This window comes from Salvia splendens, chromosome 16 (assembly GCF_004379255.2).
Source record: "Salvia splendens isolate huo1 chromosome 16, SspV2, whole genome shotgun sequence".
NCBI lineage: Eukaryota > Viridiplantae > Streptophyta > Magnoliopsida > Lamiales > Lamiaceae > Salvia > Salvia splendens.
The window spans coordinates 6,619,195-6,641,242 of NC_056047.1; the positions used below are offsets into that span (position 1 = coordinate 6,619,195).

The 22,048-nt window shown below is 34.9% G+C and overlaps 4 protein-coding genes across 4 annotated transcripts; 1 reads left to right on the plus strand and 3 right to left on the minus strand.

The window, feature by feature from the left end:
• Positions 1-474: 474 nt before the first annotated feature.
• Positions 475-2,441, minus strand: LOC121770542 (SAGA-associated factor 11-like). The gene is made up of 4 exons (XM_042167266.1): positions 2,310-2,441; positions 1,650-1,744; positions 1,055-1,366; positions 475-901 (listed from the first exon to the last, which is right to left on the minus strand). Exons 2-4 carry the CDS (start codon positions 1,689-1,691, stop codon positions 746-748), a joined length of 510 nt encoding a protein of 169 aa, XP_042023200.1. The 5' UTR covers positions 1,692-1,744; positions 2,310-2,441; the 3' UTR covers positions 475-745.
• A 581-nt stretch (positions 2,442-3,022) lies between these two features.
• LOC121770054 (serine/threonine-protein kinase RUNKEL-like) lies at positions 3,023-9,284 on the plus strand. The gene is made up of 11 exons (XM_042166852.1): positions 3,023-3,194; positions 3,279-3,368; positions 3,743-3,795; positions 3,931-4,006; positions 4,454-4,515; positions 4,599-4,677; positions 4,762-4,815; positions 4,941-6,602; positions 6,683-7,552; positions 7,839-8,951; positions 9,030-9,284. The coding sequence occupies exons 1-10, from the start codon at positions 3,147-3,149 to the stop codon at positions 8,934-8,936; spliced, it is 4,092 nt and encodes a 1,363-aa protein (XP_042022786.1). The 5' UTR covers positions 3,023-3,146; the 3' UTR covers positions 8,937-8,951; positions 9,030-9,284.
• A 1,648-nt stretch (positions 9,285-10,932) lies between these two features.
• LOC121772721 (acyl carrier protein 1, chloroplastic-like) lies at positions 10,933-13,364 on the minus strand. The gene is made up of 4 exons (XM_042169919.1): positions 13,182-13,364; positions 12,141-12,233; positions 11,804-11,926; positions 10,933-11,276 (listed from the first exon to the last, which is right to left on the minus strand). Exons 1-4 carry the CDS (start codon positions 13,245-13,247, stop codon positions 11,154-11,156), a joined length of 405 nt encoding a protein of 134 aa, XP_042025853.1. The 5' UTR covers positions 13,248-13,364; the 3' UTR covers positions 10,933-11,153.
• A 5,561-nt stretch (positions 13,365-18,925) lies between these two features.
• On the minus strand, positions 18,926-21,233 carry LOC121772691 (acyl carrier protein 1, chloroplastic-like). The gene is made up of 4 exons (XM_042169885.1): positions 21,000-21,233; positions 20,159-20,251; positions 19,819-19,941; positions 18,926-19,281 (listed from the first exon to the last, which is right to left on the minus strand). Exons 1-4 carry the CDS (start codon positions 21,183-21,185, stop codon positions 19,159-19,161), a joined length of 525 nt encoding a protein of 174 aa, XP_042025819.1. The 5' UTR covers positions 21,186-21,233; the 3' UTR covers positions 18,926-19,158.
• Between the last annotated feature and the right edge of the window lie 815 nt (positions 21,234-22,048).

A 22,048-nucleotide genomic window follows, 5' to 3' on the forward strand; every position in this document is an offset into this window, starting at 1 on the left:
ATGACACTTAATGGGAGATAGAGGTAGTATTATGCAGCTTTTTATTTCAAATTGACTATTTCTAAAGTTTTTCTTCGTGTTCTCACTTTCTCTAATTTGTAAAGTTTTTTTCAAATTTCTCAACCACTCTTATACAATAATGACAAAAGCTAAAACTTTTTTTTAAAAATAATTATCAAGATTGAAGTGAAAAAACGACCAAGATGATAAAACGCACATTCAAGATGCCCACTACATGGCAATAGTTGAAAAGGTATCGATTCAATTCCACCTCACTCGTAACTTTTTTCTTTTCATTCTCACACATTTCTCACTTTGATTCTCTAGAATCTTTTACAATAATATAAGTCTAATAACGAAAACTTGTCTCTCTTTTTTTGGGCCTTCTTTTTTATTTGTAATATCCATATATGGACAAGATACATGCATTTTGAATACCTCCGTTGCTGGAATTTAAATTCACATAATATCACATAAACACATAAAAAAGCTCCTTTTTAAGCAGCAGTAGTATCAAGAAATCACCATCAGATTTCACATATTAATGATCCATTTTTTTCTATTTTACATGCCAAATCCCAACTGTATCTTAGAAATGAGCCAGGACTGGAACCTGTTTTAAGTAAGCAAGTAACAGCTTGATGAATCCTTTTGGGATGGGTCACGGCGGATACTGTAGGCTCGATGGGCTGGGGGTCATGGTACCTAAAGGCTCGAGCTCGAAGTAACCATGAACTGTGTCTTCTCATGGTTCTTCCGATGCTCCATTGGAATATTCATGACCTGCATTTCCAGCGCTTCCGTTAGCCAAACGGTTTGTATTGGAAACAGGGCTCCCTCGAGAGTAGCGGTTCTGTGCAGCTGTCGAGCTCCTAGTCGACTTGAGGCGCGCCTTTCTACCCTGCAAACCGAACCATTTCAAGAACAAGCTAGAAAAACAAGGTGACCAAGAATGCAACTTCCAAGATCCAATTTTTATCAGATCTCAAAACAGAAATGGCTGTGAATTTGCCGAGTGTTACTACATCAAGTTTGATTTTAAGGGAATCATTACCTTCCCCATGCATTTTTCCAAGTGAGGAGCAAATCTCCCAGCCACAATAGATCGGCTGCAGTTCATGCACTCAAATATCTCATTAGCAATTGCAGGGTGAGTTTGCCCAAATATGTCAACCACATATTTACCATTGGCTTCCCCACTATGGCTAGGGTCGGATGCCCTTGCTCGTGCCTCAGCTGACAGCCTCAACTCCTCCTCCTCATCATCCAAATGACGGTCAAGGCCTAGCCTAGCTATACGGTGCGACTCTGATGCAACATCAACAATAATACAATCAAGAAGCTCATCGAAAACGTCTGATAAGAGCTGCACATCAAATCCAATAAGAAGTGAATTTCAATCAAGTTTCTCACAGTAGAGAGAGTCCATTGAATCTTGCCCACTCTTTTGTAATGAACAAAGAAAGGGACACAGAGCGCAAGAAATGGAGCATCTGCTAGACCTAGCTGGCTAAGTTTAGAAACAAGATCAGCATAGATAGATGCATTACCAAATATCTGAAAACAAGAAATGGAAAATAGGGAAACAAACACATGAAATACTACTCAAAAATTGAATAACACGAAGAAAAGATCAGATCATTAGTTACCTCAGAAGGGAAGGGCATGCCATCCTCTTTTGGCACTGACATGAGTAAAACGACACAGCCTCAATGGAGGTAATTCTTTCCCACAAATCAATCAACTGATAAAAAAAACATAAATAAAAATCATGAGGTACTAACAAATGGCAAAAATCTAATTCACATTTCAAATTTAAACTTTGTTAACCATTTGGACAGAATGCATACCCCTCTTTTCTCTCCACATATATATATCTCTAATATCATAAGTAAAAAGCATGCCTTGATTTCTGTTCAAATTAAACTAGCTCTACAAAATATCGGTCTTAATTTAACTACTGCTAGTACAATTTACGAGCTTGCTTATCCACGAAAGCAGCAGTTTTGGACAGGAAACTTCATATCATTCACAAACTTTAAGATAAAGGAACAGAGAGAATGCCATGATCTAGATGTAACAAGAACAATATCGCACAATTTCAGAAAACAATCAGAAAGAAAGTTGTGGATTCGCCAATGATATTTTGAAAATAAAATAAAAATCAGGTCGTGAAACTTGCTAAAGCAATAAAATCGACCAGAGAATACACACAATCGGTGAAAAAGGGGACTATTTTCGACAATTTGGAGGAAAAAACCAAAAAACTACTGATAGAAATACAACAAAAGGTAAATTCGAATAAACACCTGAATTGCAGAGATCGACTGAATCGCGTGGATCAGTGTAGAACACAAAATGATCAGTTCTTCGTAGTGCGATTTTCAAAGTTAAATCGAGAGGACGAGAAAGCCAAACGAGTTTGGTAGTGAAAAAAAAAACATTAAATTTAAAAATTGTATTTTTTTTTAATAAATTCTTAAATTTATATTGCTCTCTCAAAATTATTGTGATATTGTTAAAATATCGTTTGACATAGCACGGATTTAAATTAATAAGAGGGTAAAATAAAGTGGAGTACTATTTTTATTTACAGAAATTTGTTAAAAGATCTTAGAAAATAAAATGTGTCTATTAAAATGGGGACGAATTTTTTTAAGTATAATAATCAACCCAATTATCTTCAGCTATTTCGTGTCCAAAATATTGCAAAGTGCTTTCTTTGTTTTGCTTCCTCTATTTTAATTAGTTACTACTATAATTTAAAGGAATATAATATGACTACCATTAAATTTTAAGTTTGACAAAATACTCCCTTAATTGCAGAATAAAAAAAAGAAGGTCTTTTATAATCTGAAGTTCTTATAATAAACTATACGAGTAATGATTTTTATTTATAATTCTATTTTTAAAATATACTGCTCCTATCACATAGTAGTAATGAATTTAAAATGCAGATATTAAAACTTTATAATAATATTGTTGGCACCGTTTGGCTAAAGGCAAAGGCCCACTGCTTTTTTTCTATTTCCCCAAATTTGAATTTCAGCAACTCTCATCACCCGCTCTGTGTGTCTCTCTCTTTCACACACACATACCTCACACAGAAAGTGTTGATTGTCGCACAGATTTGAAGAAGGCCAAGCATGAATCACTACCACATTTACGAAGCCATCGGCCGCGGCAAATATTCGGTAATCCTAATTCAACTCTAACCTCAGCTGTGAGGGAAAAGAACAAAAAAATTCGTGTATTTATCCGAAATCACTTTGTTGCAGACTGTCTACAAGGGAAGAAAGAAGAAGACTATTGAGTATTTTGCCATCAAGAGCGTTGATAAATCTCATCGGAGCAAGGTTCTTCAGGAAGTAAGCATTTCCACCAACAGTTTTGTTTTGTTCGCAATTTTTATTCAATTTTGGGTGATTTGAATGGCCAAATTATGCTATTAGTACCATAGAGCTCTGGATTTAATGTGTAGCCCATGGATTATTCACCTCTGTGTAAATGTGTTTATTCAAGACTTTATTTCTGAAACATGCGACCGGGTTCTGCGAAATTGAATGCATTTAATTGCCTAGAATGTCGCAAACGATACTCGGATTTTTTCTGGAGTAGTCTATCACGGAGACATTCGTGATGTTGGAAGAACTCATTGATGAACGTGCATGCTACTTTTTTGTAAGTAGTTCAGTACTGGATTTCTGTATGATTCAATTTTGCTATTATTTTCAATTTACAGGTGAGGATCCTTCACACTCTAGATCATTCTAATGTGCTAAAGTTCTACTCATGGTAAGTGTGTCCATTGAGAACTAGACTCGTAGTTCACTTGCACTTGCTAATGAGGTTTGATCAATTAGTATGAATGGCATTAGACATTGCTTTACTTTCATTTTCACTCTTTATTCTTGTCACCTGACATTGTAGGTACGAGACATCAGCTCATTTGTGGTTAGTTCTGGAGTATTGTGTTGGAGGAGATTTGATGACTTTATTGCAACAGGTGATTAATTGTTATAACTGTTCGCGTGTATCAACTAGTTGCCTGCATCAATTTACACTGCAATATTTTATTTTGATATTAGGACCTAAAATCATTAAGCTGTCCATATTATTGTGAGTTAAATCCCGTTCTGTCTTTTATTGCCTTATCCTTGCTACCGTTCTGTCTTTTATTGCCTTATCCTTGCTACTTTTACAATACAATAACAAGATGGTATGTCCTCCCGAAAGTGTGAAGGAAGGTTGCGATGATGGCATGCCAAGATGACTTTCTTAGGAATTCGTTCTCTCACCTAATGTTATGTCCATCTATCAGTTTACCTCTGTGTTTCAGTGTTACATCTTATGTATTGGACCTCTTTGTGTTGATATTCATTTATCAACTCCTAATTATTCCTTTGGAATTTTTTACTCTCCTGATTCATTTAACAACTAAGTTTCATGGCAGGATGGCAAGCTTCCTGAAGAGTCTATACATGACTTGGCTTATGGCCTCGTTGGAGCGCTGCAGTAAGAATCCAATTACCTAAAACTTTTTTTCTTAACTATGGCAACTAGATTTGTTTTTGAAATATTGCTGGCCTCACCAACAGGTACTTGCATTCAAAGGGAATCATTTACTGTGACTTAAAACCATCAAACATTCTTTTGGATGAAAATGGAAAGACGAAGGTATTGTTTTCCTCCGTCCATGTTGATCTTTGTGATTGCTCTGAACAATTCTAATACGATCCTGTTAAATATTTTTATGCTCAGCTGTGCGACTTTGGATTAGCAAGAAAACTGAGCGACATATCCATGACCTCCCAGGTGGGTTTTCTAGTTAATACTGTTTTGCAAATTGGAAGTAGGATTATCTGATCGACGAATTGATTTACTGAATGGAGTTGTTTCCTGTTTCCCGACTTGATTATTTGTTTTAATTGCATGCCTAGCTACCCCAAGCAAAACGTGGAACTCCTTGCTACATGTCACCTGAGTTGTTCCAAGATGGAGGGGTTCATTCATATGCTTCTGATTTCTGGGCTCTTGGTTGTGTGCTATATGAGTGTTATACTGGCAGACCTCCATTTATTGACAAGGAATTCACTCAATTGGCGAAATCGATTCTTTTGGAGGCACATCCTCCTCTTCCTGAATCTCCAACCCGTCCATTTGTAAATTTGATAAATTCCCTCTTGATCAAAGATCCAGCTGAAAGAATACAGTGGCCTGAACTTTGCAATCATGCTTTTTGGAGGACAAAATTTGTTTCATTGACATTACCTCCTCAGCCTGCTTTTGATAACATGATTGAGCTTTCTTCTGAACCACATCTTACAGAGCGCAACGGGGATAGACCTCTTCGAAACAAGACTCCTACAAGAACTTATGGAAAAGATTCAAGAATTCCTAGCAAGCATGACCAGAATCTCAGTGCTGCTGCGAAAGGAGAAGAGACACCGACTAAAGGTATGCATAGTGGCCGTAAAGTTCAAGCCAAACTTTCTGGCAAAGTACCTGATGGAAAGCAGAAAGATGGTTCAAATAATATAGGTGGTGTAAATCTCATGCGTCTTTCAAGAATTGCAAGATCTAACCTGCATAGGGAAAATGAGAAAGAGAATTACCGAAGGCCATTACCTAATAGCTCCAAGAATGATGCAGAAATTAAAATTGAAAACAATGACATGGAACTTGATTTCAATGAGAGCACAGAAGACGATGGACATGACGAAGCTGATGTATCTGAGAATGAATCACCCACCGGTGAAGATAATTTATCAACTCCTCGAAAGCATGAGGGAAAAGTTGAAGAGACGGACAACATGATAGTCCAGTCTGAAGGGTCAAATGTTGTTGAGACTCCGTTGCTTGATAGCTCAAGAGCAGAAGAGCAGGAATCATCTTCAGACATGGATGTGAGCCCAGTAGTATCCACACCAACCAGTGCTAGTCCCCACCTGAAGACACCAAGGATTAAAGATGTATCCGGGTGTGTCCTTGATTTTGATGCAGCCAAATCCACTTCAGACCTCTCTGAGGTGCTGTGGCATCCATCTGATCTCTCAGTTAGGCCAGTAATGCCTAGCAGAAAAATTGATAAGGGATTGGATGTAATGCCTTCCCTTCCCTTCCATGCTATTCCCCCAGCTGATTTTACAAAAATGCCCAAGGATAAATTGGATGTTATGTATAACAGGATTATAAGTGTCATGAATGGGAATGTCAATGGTGAGAAGCAAAATGTGCTTAGGTACCTCGAGATGTTGAGCACCAATGCTGATACTGCCAATATTTTGACCAATGGGCCAATAATGTTACTTCTTCTTAAAATGCTGAGGCAATCTAAGGCTTTGACCTTGCGCGTGCAGCTGTCTTCACTTATAGGCTTATTTATTCGCCATTCTACCTTCATTGGAGATGATTTAGCAAATTCTGGAATTTTAGGTGCTCTAACAGATGGTTTGAGAGACAGACAGGAAAAAGTGAGGAGATTTTCCATGGCAGCTCTGGGTGAGTTGCTATTTTACATATCTACTCTAAGTGATCCTACAAAGGACAATATTCCTCAGGAATCTCCAGCGAAAGACAGCAGACCACCTTCTAGCTGGCAGGTTAGCTTCTTTTACTATTTTCGGAACATATTGACCTCCTATTTATTATTTTCTCTGATATGCTTTCCAATGTTATTCAGGTGCCAAATTCATTGATATCTTTGATATCATCTGTCTTACGGAAAGGAGAGGATGATCTTACCCAGCTTTATGCTTTAAGAACAATAGAGAACATCTCGAGTCATGGAGGTTATTGGGCTACTCGTTTCAACAGCCAAGATGTAATTAGCAACCTCTGTTATATATACAAGGCTCCAGGAAAACAAGAAAGTATGAAACTTACTGCTGGGTCATGTTTGATACGTCTGGCTCGCTTCAGCCCACCCAGCATTCAACAGGTTATTGAGAAAGTTCCACTGAAGGATATTGGTTCTAGTCTTTTCAAGGGAAATCAACGTGAGCAGCAGATCTGCTTAAATCTTCTAAACATGGCTATGATTGGAAGCCAGTTTCTGACAAATATAGGGCGTCTCCTTTTTCCCTTAATGGAAGACAAAAATATTGTTTCAAATCTTATGTCTCTTATTGAGCAGGGAAACGAAGTCCTTAAGGGAAAGGCTCTCCTCTTTGTGGCTCTACTTTGTAAGCATGGGAAGAGATGTCTCCCACTCTTTTTCTGCAATGCAAGATTCCTATCAGCTATGGATAGACTTGCAAAAGAGAAAGAGAAATATATGCAGCACTGTCTGGATGCATTTGTGTATGCTGTGGTATCAACGTTACCAGGTTTGCTTGAAACAATAACAGTGGATATTCAACAGCTTATGGGAGGCAGGCGTCAAGGGCTGATTCCTGGTCTCAGCAGTCGAAGTTCTCCAAAGAACAGTATTCACTTCTTTCCTGTGGTTCTCCATCTTCTTGGGAGCTCTTCATTCAGGAATTCAGTGATCACTCCGCAGGTTTTGCTACTTGTTGCGAATCTGCTTAAACTGACAGAATCACCATTCCAGGTATACAACTGAAAAAATGTTGCTGTTATTTTTCTGGATATCAACTTCTTCCCTTTCATGTTGCCTACAATAACTTTATTTGAACATGCTGTCGTTAGAAAAACTATGAAGAAGCCGTGCATCATTTAAGATAAATTGTAATGTATGGTGAAATTCCTTGAATTATATGTTCCGAAGCCATGTCGAATACTTTCAAGTAAATAGGATGTAAAACTTGGGTGCTCTTACGATTCTCTATGAGTAATCAGGATTCGCGTGATAACATCTTATTCATTATTGCTTTCAGGGCAGGGATGACTTCCAAATAACTCTTCTGCGAGTTTTGGAATCAATATCGGAGGAGTCAACAGCAATCAATGGTAACCCTGTCGTCTTCATCTGCCAGATCCTTCCCAGCCTAGCTGCTCTCTACAAGGGAAACAAAGATGGGGATGCTCGGTTCTTATGCTTGAAGATATTCTTTGATGTGATGGTTCTATTCCTAAGTGAAACAGTGGAGGATGAACAAAGGGCAGAAGATTTAAAGTCTGTATCTAATGTTCACTTCCTCCCACTATACCCATCTCTGATTGAGGATGAAGACCCCATTCCCATGTATGCTCAGAAACTGCTTGTGATGCTCCTCGAGTCCAACTACATAAAAATCTGCGACATTCTTCACATGAAAGCTGTCTCTCAATGTTTCGAATCACTGCTGGGTGATTTCTCAACTATAAATGTGAGCAATGTGATGCTGTGTCTGGCTCTAGCATCTGCCCCAGAACTAGAAACAAAGATGATCTCTCAATTAAAAGTTGTCAGGAAGATTGGAAATCTTTTGGAATTCGTATTAGCCAAGGAGATGGAAGATTTCATCGAGCCAACACTAGGTCTGTGCAGGGCATTCCTCTTACGCTCTGTAAACTCCAGGCCGGGGTTCGTCTACTCAAAACAGCCCTCGCTTTTATATGAAGGTTCGAGTGAGAGCAGTGCTGATGGCATAAAAGATATAACAGACTTTTCCAGCAATGTAGGAGCCCTTCTCGAACTGAGTAAATCCTCTGAGGCCAATGCTGCAGGTTTAGCCTCGGAGTGTTTGGTTTTGCTGTTCAAAGCAGCTCCAAGAGAAACAACCATGAACTTCCTCATGAATCTCTTCAAAGCCTCTGCATTACTCGAGGGTGGGCTCCATGGCAGCATCTCCGAGCTGGTGCTGGAGCGAATTCTGCACGCTCTTGGTTTCTCTTGTCGACAGTACATGTTACACTCGATGATACTATCCATCAGCACGTCAGAGTTGGCAAAAACCGAAGCAATTGTTTCTAATCTTAAGGGCTCTAGCATAAAAGGTATTTCCAATGCCTCCATCCAAGTCGAACAGGAGTTGCAGAGGATCCATCGCTAGCTCCTAGCTGCAGAGGTTCGTATTCTTCACATACATTCTCTCTGTAACTTGCTATCGAAAGGTTTTACCTGAATCGATTTCGATCTTTTTCAGACAGCAAAGTGGTTTTTTACTACAAGCAGGATCGACACAACCTACATATATACTGAAGGTGCATCTTGCAGAGAGAGATGGTTAGAGTTCATTTTATGCATTTAATTGTATTACACTATCCTTTTTATAATTTGTATCATAATGGTATGTGTTGAATTCAACACCATATCACCACGCACCCTCTCTCTCATTTTCTTATTTTCTTTGTCTAACAAAAATCAAGTATTTCATTCTTATACTATCATTATTGTGCAACAGCAAATCTATTGAATGAGAAAAAGAATCAAATTTTAATCAGATAAAGTTAAGTTGATTCAAAGTTTGCACTTAATGACAAAATAACACTTCGTCTTCCTCATCTTTTTTGATGGAGTTGTTGACAACCTGTTTTTGTTGCCTTTACATAATTGCCACGAATAAAAGTACAGTAATTGTTTCAAAAGGAAACATCATTTCAGCTAAGGACATCTTAGAATTTTTATTTTTTTATTTTCTTAGTAGGAAAATAATTGTGTAATTGTAAAAGTTACTATCACCAATCACATAATAAATAAACAAAGTACATTTGTTTCTCTAAATTTATAAAAAAATTTACTTTAATCACTAGGCAAGTTTTACTGAAATATATCAAGCGCCAATCAAGCATTCCCAACAATAAAAATAAAGAAGAATCTAAATATGCCAATGCTAAATTCACTCACAAACAACTTCAATTTTGAAATTTCCCCTACCTGTCCACCACATGCATTCCCACTTATTACATATATTCATCAATTCCCCAATGATCACAAATTCTCGTGACACTTTATCCTATATTGATTTCACATCCTCTTCATTTTTTAAACCATCAAACCCCCAAACAAAACAAAAAACAAACACATCTCATATAAGTGTGATCATCTTCTTTCCACCATCATTACAAGTTCAAAATGTCTTCTTTAAACTTTCTTGCAGCAGCCATCACCACAACCTTCATTGTCTCATCCACTTCGGCATTGTCTCCATACACAGGATTGCCACCTGATATTGCTCCTCTCCTCCCTTCCACTGGCGCTGGCGGTGCCACCCCTCCAACCGGAGCAGTCGAGCCGACAATCCCCTCCACCCACAGCCCTCCTAACCCCGATATAACGGGCTCGACTGGCCTCGACACAGCCTTCGGGCCTTCCGGCCCATTGCAAGATTCATTAGCAGTGCCTCAAGTTGGAGTCCGAGTGTTGGGAGCTTTTGGATTACTACTTTATTTGATCATTGTAAGAGGTATTTAGTTCTTCGTAATTGTACTTAATATATATGTTTGGGGTTCTTGATTAATATTTATTGAATTTTAGTCACAATTCCATTTCAAGCACAAGCAAATCAACTTCAACTTCATTATTCTTGGCCTTCAACTTCATGGAATGATGCACCCAAGATTCTTGTGTGCATCAATTCAATGAATTATGAAGTTGAAGGTTGAGTTCTTGTCTAGTATTTCTCGACCTACTCACTTCAAGCACAAACATAGGAACTAGTGATTTAGGCTGCTTGAACATTTTGCACGTGTGCTTGTGAGTGTATCGGGATTCAAATGGACCGCGTAAGATGATGTAGTTAATTAATCGAGTGTAGCTTTAAATCGTTGGTTCTTTCGCGCATTTCATCGAGTGGTGCACAAATCGTTGATCCGTTTAATGAAATTGAAGACTGGGGTTTCAGTTTGACAGTTTGTTCGACAGAGAAAAAGGGGGAAATTGCTTGTGTGTTTTCCAGTTAGGTAAATGTGAAAATGCTAGCTGGAGCCACCCATTGTGATGAGAGCCATTCTATCTTATTTGATTTCATGTTTGAGTTGATTATTCATGAAGTGGCAGGAAATAGATATATGTACAATATTCAGAAATGAGAGAAGAAATATTGGAACTTTCCCAATAAATAAGATTGCATTCAGATGATACTAAACATCGTTCCATCGGAAGCAGGTCGAACAAAAAAAAACAGACAACTGCAAACGAAAACAGCCAGTTCATTTTGATTAAATAAAGCAGGCACAATAAAAGCTGGATAGATTATTGCGTTATTTCCCCTCTCTAACCAAGTACCTCGTACCAAGCACAAACCTACGAGAGATGAAGCTGCCGTTCATCATTTCTTCTCCAGCAGGTCCTCGATGAGATCTGCTGCTTCTTGAACGGTCGTGATGCTCTGAGCACTCTCTTCCTCAACGCATATCCCAAACTCCTCCTCCAGTCCCATCACAATCTCCACCTACATGGTGAAACATTATTCATCAGTGGCTAGAGATTTACCAAGGTAAGACTATTTCGAGATTGTAGCGTTTATATGATTTGTAACTGCACAAGGACTATAATTACGATTCAGACAAGCCATACCCGAAAAAGGGCTTCATATTCATGAGAAATTAGTATTAGAAAATAAAGAAAAATGCATAGCTATGCTTTAATCATCTTAAAGTTAGATTATTGCATCAAATTTGAATCCATATTCTTATCTTTTATGTTAAAGTTAGGCCCATATGTAAAACAAAAGCATATATTTTACTTGCAAAAGAAAGTTCAAGAGTAAAAGCATAAAGATCGATTCAGAAAAGTATACAAAAAGAGAGACCTAATTATCTTCGTTCAATTAACAATAAACACAAGACAGCATTATATCACAGCATTGTATTGATCAAGTAATGACACTGTTTAATAAAACAAATTTAGCATCCAGCAATTATGAACGAGGCAAACACTAATTATACCACAATACAGCAATAATTGGAGAAGTATTACCGTGTCAAGAGAATCAGCACCAAGCACTTGAAACTTAGAGTCTCCAGAGACCTGTCGATCATCAGGAAGAGCCAATTGCTTCTTCACGATTTCAACCACTTTATTGACTGTCTCAGGTTTGGCCTGCTCAATGGAACAATCAAGGACAATACTCAATTTGCAAGACATCTCAAAGTTTATTGCATCTTAATGATGCAAAAGCTAATCTTTTGTCATTTAGCATTTCTCAATTCTTTATTAAAGTATCTAAATCACAACACTACTCGATGAAGCATAATGTGAGAACCTCAACCAATCAACCAATGCAGGTAAGGGGTCGAAGCTACAAGAATTATACCGCGCAGGAAATTCGGAAACGAGGCAACGGAAGCCTCTGAGAAGGGAAGCTCTTTCCGCTGAAGGAAACTGACGCCTTCCTCAAATTAGAACCCTGCTTAAGATGAAAAACACACAATTAGAAGGTGTACTTATGTTGAATTCAAAATTTTCATTTTTAACAGTGTATTTATATTGATTTCAACAATCTAAAATGAAACGACAGCTGCAAATCAAAACAAACTAAAACTGTGCATCATTCTTGTAAAGACTCCCCTTTTTTACTAGGAGGTTTTGGTAAGTTCTCAGATATTTTTAGCAGAAACATAATTCACATTTCACAACATTGTTAGTGCATTAGACACCAAATAGGATCAAATATATCTTGATTATCAGATCAACATGCAAGAATAGCAGCTTGAAATATACTCCTCGGTGACCCAAAATACAATATAAAACCTCAACATTAATCAGGAAATAAAGTAAATCGTTATTCAAATCCGATAGTTCTCCGATATTTTTAGCAGAAACATAATTCACATTTCACAACATTGTTAGTGCATTAGACACCAAATAGGATCAAATATATCTTGATTATCAGATCAACATGCAAGAATAGCAGCTTGAAATATACTCCTCGGTGACCCAAAATACAATATAAAACCTCAACATTAATCAGGAAATAAAGTAAATCGTTATTCAAATCCGATAGTGAAAAGGTTCGATTTTAAAACATAGTATCAACAAATACTAAAGAAAAGAATAAAGATTTATGATCGCAGAAATACATAAGTCAGGATCCATCAAAAGGATGAGATTTTTAACATCAATCAAAATTTGATAATTGCTATCACTAAAACCCCTGAATATAAGGCCTCACAAAACCATGGTTTAGTGGAGAAAATTAAAAATAAAATCAGAATTCTTTTACGGCACGAATCATAACATAGAGATCATAATAAATCAGAATTATCTAAAAATCTAAAATGCATAACTACAAAAACCCAATAAAATTAAAAAAAAAAAAAGATAGGCAAAGCTACAAGTAAATTAAAGAACAAACCTGGGTTTGGTTGAAGGAGCAAAAGGCGGAGGAGATAGAAACAGAGGAAGCAGTGAAAGAAGCCATGGGATCAAAGGGAACAGAAAAAATGAAACAGATCTGAAAATTTGACAATAGGAAAGAAGAGAAGATGGCGGAGAGCACGAAGAGTGTGATTGTCTCTCTCGACTGACCACATTTCTGCTTCTGTTTTATAGGCACTTTTTTCTTGAGTTTTTTGTTTTATTGCATATTTTTTTCAAATTTATTTTGTTTTTTAGTACTACTCCTACTTAAAAATTTGTTTTGAAGAAATTTTGAGCAATTAAAATGCGTGCGTGCGTTCGTTTTATTAATCACGGTGGCATTTTGAATTAGGATAGTGATTTAGAGACATAATACCCTTATGGCCTTTTGACATAGATATATTTTTTATTATGACTAGTTTACCCAATATCATATTAAATGGATACAAATATATTTAAGGAATATTAAATCAAATTAAATATCTTTATCTAAATGCATATTTATTGATATGATTAGAGATAAACCTCGAAACTTTTTATATGTTTACATATCATTTTTTCATGTTAATTTTATACTAGATTATTTATTTAAAAATCATGAATTTAGATTATAAATTAGTTACTATAGTATTAATTATCAAAATACATACTAAATTATTACTATTTAATAATAAAATAATTTGATAACTTCATATATTATTATTTTTACAAATAAATTTTTATCTAATCAGTTGATAATTTAATTACGAGTTATTTTCTTTTTTTATGTTATACTTTCACAGCCGGTTTTATTATTTTTTTTTGTTAAATTTCTAATTCAAATTTGAATTGTATGATTAAATAATAGTAGTAGTTATTATGATGAATCATTTGTTTGCGTTATCTTTTGTATTTTTGTATTAATTTTCTTAGCTTTTATCACATGTAATATTTTTTTTATATTTTGACTGACAACTACTAGTTAGACTTCGACTCTATAAAATTATGCTTAGAAAATTAACTTTATAACGTTTCAAAAATTAAAAATTCTTGTATTTTTTTAAAAATTATTTATTAGTATTAAAAAATTATTAAAATTATAAGTCATAAAAACGGCTACATGTATATATATACTTAATTTCTAAGTGTTATCATCCAACGAAACGGTAATAGCACTCACATCAAATTATGTTATTAGTAGTATTAAATAATTATTAAAATTTAAAGTCATAAAAATGAGTACATGCATATAGATACTCAATTTCTTAGTGTTATCGTCCAACTAAATAGTAGTAATAGTCATTTGCATCAAATTATTTTATTAGTATTAAATAATTGTTAAAATTCTAAGTCGTAAAAATGACTACATGCATATACATACTTAGTTTCTTAGTGTTATCGTCAAACGAAATAGTAATAGTCATTCTCATCAAATTATTTTATTAGTAATATTAAATAATTGTTAAAATTCTAAGTCATAAAAATGACTACATGCATATACATACTTAATTTGTTAGTGTTATCGTCCAACGAAATAGTAATCGTCATTCTCATCAAATTATTTTATTAGTAATATTAAATAATTTTTAAAATTCTAAGTCATTAAAATGACTACATGCATATACATACTTAATTTCTTAGTGTTATCGTCCAACGAAATAGTAATCGTCATTCGCATCAAATTATTTTATTAGTATTAAATAATTATTAAAATTCTAAGTCATAAAAATAATTACATGTGTATATGCACTTAATTTCTAATTGTTATCATCCATCGAAATAGTAATAGTCATTCTCATCAAAATGACTACATGCATATATACTTAGTTTCTTAGTGTTATCGTCCAACGAAATAGTAATAGTCATTCACGTCCAATTATTTTTTTGTTATTAATAATGTTTAAAATTCTAAATTTTAAAATACTAGTAGTAAATAGATGTATGTATAGATACTTAATTTTTTACTTGTAATGATCTCATGAAAGAAAGGGTTGTGCATGAAAAATGAAAATTTTTAATTGTGAAATATGACTATTAAATTTCTATAGCTAAATTATTTTAGCTATAGAAATTATTACTTAATTAAATTATTTTGACACTATCTAACAATTTAATTCTAGTATAAAAATTTAAATTGTTGTTCCCTAACATTTTGTCCATTAATAAATTAAAACATGTATAAATTTCAAATCTTAATTTTGATGCTCTAAGAACTCAAGCAATTAAATTGATTTATTAATTTTATACATATAAATTATAGATTCAATAATGTTTTGTAATGATAAAATTAAGATTGAGTGTTAAATCTATTTAGTACCTATGAGTTTATAATTTAAAAAATATAATTTTATAATGTATTATTTAAATAAAGTTTAAATTCATTATTTAAAATTATATTTTTTTAAAATCGTGACTTAGCATCATTGGAGTATTTAATATACTTCATACAATTTGAGTACAATTTGCTTAAATCAAGCCATCCATATAAATACACACAACTTTCCTAAGCAAGTAATTCTTAAATATAAAAAAATGTTTTTATATGCACAAGGGTAGTATGGTATATGTACAAAATATTTATTTAAATAAAAATATAAAATAATCTAAAATGACTACTTTAACCTCATTATGTCTTAGACATTATGTCTCCAAAACATTTTTGTTTGAATTAATAGTTACTAATAACTTAAGGATTAGGTTGGCTACCCACCATTAAGGTCCATAAAATCTAAGTCCTAATAAACTTAATATTCAAATGATGTAGCCTTTTGATTTATAAATGTAGGCGTCAAACCTCACCTTCTCTTATAAAATAGTACTAACATAATAAGTAATTATATAAGTGATTCATTTCCTTAAAAAATACTATAAAATATATATGAGTGATTCATTATTAGTAGAGTAGAGTCCTGTTTTTTAGTTGGTTTGTTTGGAATTCTGCAATTTACTTAATATAGATAGGTACGTTTTCCATTTCTCTCTCTTTCAATATCGTCTCTTCCTATTCGATTTTCACTTTCGTTTTCAGCATTGCTAATCGACACTCTTTCGAAAATTCGCCGTACAAGTGTGTTTGACAAACTGCCGCCATGGCTGTCGAATTGGGGGTGTTAGGGCACCCGCAACGCTGTGCCGTTGCGGTTCCTATGCCGTTCCGGCGGAACGGTTCCGCGGCGGCACGCGTTGCAGCGTGCGTTCCGTCGCCATTCCGTGCCACCCCCGTTCCTATGCCGTGCCGCGTTCCGTTCCGGAGGAACGCGGAACGAAACGTTCCGCCACGCGCCTAGGCGACGTGGCGGCCTCCCATTCGACGCGTGAAGCCCACTCGCTGCCCCGCGAGTGGGCTTGTCCCGGAGACGCAATAATTCAATTTTTTTTAAAAAAAAATACGAATTTAATAAAAAAAAAATTTTGCAACGGTAATGTGACCGTTTTTTTATATCCGTTTTATATTTTTTTTTATTTTTTTTTATTTATTTACTCTATAAATACTCCTATTTCATACTCATTTCAATCACAAACACACATCTATTCCTCTCTATTTCCACCCCAATTTTCATCTCAAATCAACTCTCGTTTCCTTCTCCCAAATTTAATCAAACTAATGGATCCTTTTGAACAAATGCGTCAAATATTGCAACAATCACTTGAAGAAGATCGACGACGAATCCCCCGGAAGCTCAACCGCAAGTAGTCCGCCTCGAAGTGGAGCGCATCCGTCTATACAAGAATGGTTATCTATTCGTGCAAGGACACGCGACTCTAGTGCCCACACCCAACTCCAACATGATCTAATTGAGCACATTTGGGCAAAATTTGGCTGATGAAATTATTAAAATTGTGTACTTTTATTTTTTTAGGATTTTAATTGTGTGCTTTTTATTTTTTTAAGTTTAAGTTGTAATTTTTTTAATGTTGTGTTTTTTTAATAAAGTGTGTTTGTTTTTTAATAAAGTGTGTTTATTTAAATTGAATTGGGTTGGAAATTAAAAAAAATGAAATTGAATGAATAGTAATTTAAGGAACGGTTAAGGAACGGAGGGTTGCAGGTTCCGTTCCTTAGTTAAGGAATGGAGTAAAAAAGTACAGTGGGGCCCTCAAATAGTGGTTTAAGGAACGGTATAGAAACGGTATAGGAACAGCGTTGTGGATGACCTTAATTATGCAGTATAAATTATTTTCTTTCTTCTCCAGTTTTGTTCGTCTTCTTCCATCTCTTCTCAAATACAATTTCCTCTCCCACATTTTATAGATTAAGTAATCATAGAGTTTCGCAATTATTTTTTTAATTCTTTCTTGTGCAACATAAGCCCTTTGTATTTCCCATCTTTTCAAGTAAGAACTAAATGCACTTTGCAATTTCCCCTTCGTCGATTGGCTATTGAAAACGAGCAATTGCAACAAAAATGGACTACACCTTCCTTCTTTTGCTAAAGTAATTAAGATATCTACAATGCTAGAAATGTATGTGATTCCGTTGGTGGCGTAAAATTAAGCTATACAAAATTCGACGCTGCAATGGGTGGAAATCGCGCACAAGATTTTAGGGTTTTCGATGAGTGGTGGAGAAGGAATGCACATTGGGTTCAACTGAAGGAGAGGAGGAAGAAAGGTGTGACGGTAGCATTGGTGTGAACACTGAGTTTTAATAGTCCCTCAATTCCACAATACAAGTCATATTTGGTGTTAAAACGAGTTTTATGAAATAGTCCCTCAATCTCACAGTACAAGTCATATTTGGTGTGAACACGAGTTTTATGAAATGTAAATAATAGTGGGTTGGAAAAGTAACTGTAATATGATGTCCATTTTTTATATTAGTTTTATAATAAAATGTGAGTAAGTGGAATATGAAATTTATTTACCAATTATGGTAAATGTGAAGTGTGACTCTTATTATGTTACATGGAGTAAGATTAAAGTGCATATCCAAAGAAAATATGTAAAGACAATAAGCAAAAAGGAGATAATAACAAAAAAGTTAATCTCTTGAGCTAACCGCCACCACACTCTTAATTTTGTCAAATCGCCATTAAAATCTAATTCAGATACTACTTACTATTAAGATAAATATCAAAATAAACTCTAATACTACAAAATATAATAAAAAATTTAGCATTCATGCTCATTGCTTTGTAAATAAAGTCTAATAGTATTATCCAAAATTTGAAAAGTATAGGAGTAAATGGTTTCTGAGTTTTTCCCTTATTGAGCAGGGAAACCAAGTCCTGAAGGGAACTCTTTTTGTGCAGTGCAAGATTCCTATGAGCTATGGATAGACTTGCAAAAGAGAAAGATGAATATATGCAGCTCTGTGTGGATGCATTTGTATATCAACTTTACCAGGTTTGCTTCAAACAATAACAGTGGATATAGTGATTCAGGTTGCTTGATCATTTGCACGTATGCATGTGAGTGCCGCGTAAAATGATGTAGTTCATCGAGTGTAGCTAAAACTCGTTGGTTCTGTCGCATATTTCATCAAGTGCAGCATATTCTCGTTGGTTCTATTGTGTATTTCATCGAGTAGCATATATCGTTGATCGGTTTAATGAAATTGAAGGCTGAGGTTGTACAGTTAGTTTGAAAGACAGAAAGGGGGAAATTGGTTGTGTGCATTCCAGTTAAAAGGCTAATTGTAAAAATGCTAGCTGGAGCCACCCATTGTCTCTCTTATTTGATTTTATGCTTGACTTGATTTTCATGAAGTGACAGGAAATAGATATACTCCTACTATACTCAGAAATGAGAGAAGAAAAATTAAATCTTTTGTAATAATAAGATTGCATTCAGATGATACTAAACATCGTTCCATTGGAAGCAAGTCGAAGAAAAAAAAAATGACGGTAGCTGCAAATGAAAGCAAGCCAGTTCATTTTGATGAAATAAAGCAAGCACAATAAAAGCTGGATAGATTATCGCGTTTTTCCCCTCTCTAACCAAGTACTACCTCGTACCAAGCACAAACCTACAAGAGATGAAGCCGTCGTTCATCATTTCTTCTCCAGGAGTTCCTCGATGAGATCTGCTGCTTCTTGAACGGTAGTGATGCTCTGAGCACTCTCTTCCTCAACGCATATCCCAAACTCCTCCTCCAGTCCCATCACAATCTCCACCTATATGGCGAAACATTATTTATCAGTGGCTACAGATTTACGTTTACCAAGGTAATAATGGTACGAGAGTATAACGTGTATATGATTTGCAACTGCACAAGGACTATAATTTGAGCAAAATATACTGCCCGAAAGAGACCTTCATATTCATGAGAAATTAGTATTAGCAAATAAGTGAAAAATGCATACACCTATACTTTAATCATCTGAAAGTTAGATTCTTGCATCAAATTCAAATCCTATTCTTATCTTTTATGTTAAAGTTCCTTAAGCTATACAAAAGCAAGTTCAACAGTGAAAGTATAAAGATGATTCAGAAAAGTAAACAAAAAGAGAGACCTTATTAGATTAATTTAATAAATATTAACACAATAGATATATGCTATTCAATTAGACAACATTAGATCACAGCATTGATTAAGTAATGACTCTGTATAACAATTCGCATTAAGATTGCTGCAATACGCAGTTAGGAAGGAAGCAAACAGTAAGTATACCACATATTCCACAATACGGCCATAATTGGGGAAGTATTACCGTGTCAAGAGAATCAGCACCAAGCACTTGAAACTTCGAGTCTCCAGAGACCTGTCGATCATCAGGAAGAGCCAATTGCTTCTTCACGATTTCAACCACTTTATTGACTGTGTCAGGTTTGGCCTGCTTAATGGTACAAACAATCAAGAACTGTACTCAGTTTTCAAGACATCTCAAAGTTTATTGCATCTTAATGGTGCAAAAGCTAATTTTTGTTTATTTAGTAATTCTCAATTCTTTATCAAAGTATCTAAATCAACACTACTCGATGAAGCATAATGTGAGAACTTCAACCAAACAACCAATGCAGGTAAAGGGGACGAGGCTACAAGAGTTATACCGCGCAGGAAATTTGGAAACGAGGCAATGGAAGCCTCTGAGAAGGGAAGCTCTTTCCGCTGAAGGAAACTGACGCCTTCCTCAAATTAGAACCCTGCTTAAGATGAAAAACACACAATTAGAAGGTGTGTATTTATGTTGAATTCAAAATTTTCATTTTAACAGTTTATTTATGTTGAATTCAATAATCTAAAATGAAACTACAGCTGCAAATCAAAACAAACTAAAACTTTGCAAATTCTTGTAAAGACTTCGCTTTTTATTAGGAGGCTTTAGTGAGTTCTTCGATATTTTTAGCAGAAAACATAATTCACAACATTGTTAGTGCATTCGATACCAAACGAGATCAAATATTTCTTGATAATGAATATGAGCTTGAAATACAGTTTATACTCAGAGACCCAAAATAAAATATAAAACTTCAACATTAATCAGGAAATGAAGTCATACTATATTAAAACCATGAGCGTTATTCAAATCCGGTGACCTAATGAAAAGATTCGATTTTTGAAACATAATCAACAAATACAACTAAAGAAAACAATATAGATACTTATAATTGAATCAAATACATAACCCACGATCCATCAAAAAGATGAGATTTTTAAACATCAATCAAATTTTGTATTCCAATTGATATCACTAAAACCCCTGAATACACAAAGCCTCACAAAACCATACTCCACTGGAAATTTAAAAATAAAATCATACCAATTCTGTAAGCACGAATCATAACTAGAGATCATAAAAATCAGAATCATCTACAATGCAGAACTACAAAAAATCCAATAAATTCAAAAAAAAACGATATGGCAAAGCTAGAAACAAATCAACGAACAAACCTGGGTTTGGTTGAAGGAGCAAAAGGCGGAGGAGATGGAAACAGAGGAAGCAGTGAAAGAAGCCATGGGATGAAAAGGAAGAGGAAAAATGAAATGGATCTGAAAATTTGAGAAGAGGAAAGAAGAAATGGTGGCGGAGAGCACGAAGAGTGTGAATGTCTCGAGTGTGAAGATTTCTGCGCACATTTATAGCCACTTTTTTCTTGAGTTTTTGTTACTACCAATTTTTTTCATTGCTTGTATCGAAATTGAATGCGGTTTTCATGGAGTCTTTGAAAAAAAATGGTTTTTTTGTTTTTTATTTGACGAAAACCGAAAATGGCACAATTACTAGTTTTCTACGTTAATATTTTTTATTCAATTGTTTATTAAACTTGTCTTTATAGGTATAAACTCGAGAGAAAATAGCTCTATCACCTACGGATTATAACAAACTAAAGAAAAACTTATTAAAAATACCATTATGAATAATTAATGACAATATTAAAAAAAAAAGATTAGCGGCCATTGGTTGGCTACCCACCATAAAGGTCCATAAAAAAGTCTTAAGTCCTAATTTAATTTGTCTAAACTTGATTATAGAAGTTTTCATAGCACCAAATGATGTAGGCTTTAGTATTTAAATTTAGGATTCAAACCTCAATTTCTCTTATTGAAAAACTTGATAATAGAAGTGTTTTACTATCGTTCTAGTAAAAAAATCACATGACAGAGACACCATTAGATCTAAATATTTAAAAATAAATTGATGAAATTATTGATTTATAATTCAATCGGTGTGACCATTAATCTATTTTTTGATTCCGTTCATATGAGAAAGGGGAAATGAGGAGTAAGAGAGAGGAAGGCAGAGTCGGCCCAATGTAAAGCGGTTTAAATATCTGAATCAAGCTTGGGAATGCTCAGTGTCGTGGTTGATTAGTCTGATCCGGTTTAAAACACTTAATAGATGAGGGTAATAACAGCAACGTGCTCAATAAGCACGTCGCCATATGATTTTTCTGATTTTTTAAATTTCTTTTTAAATTTCTCATTTTGGCTGATTTACC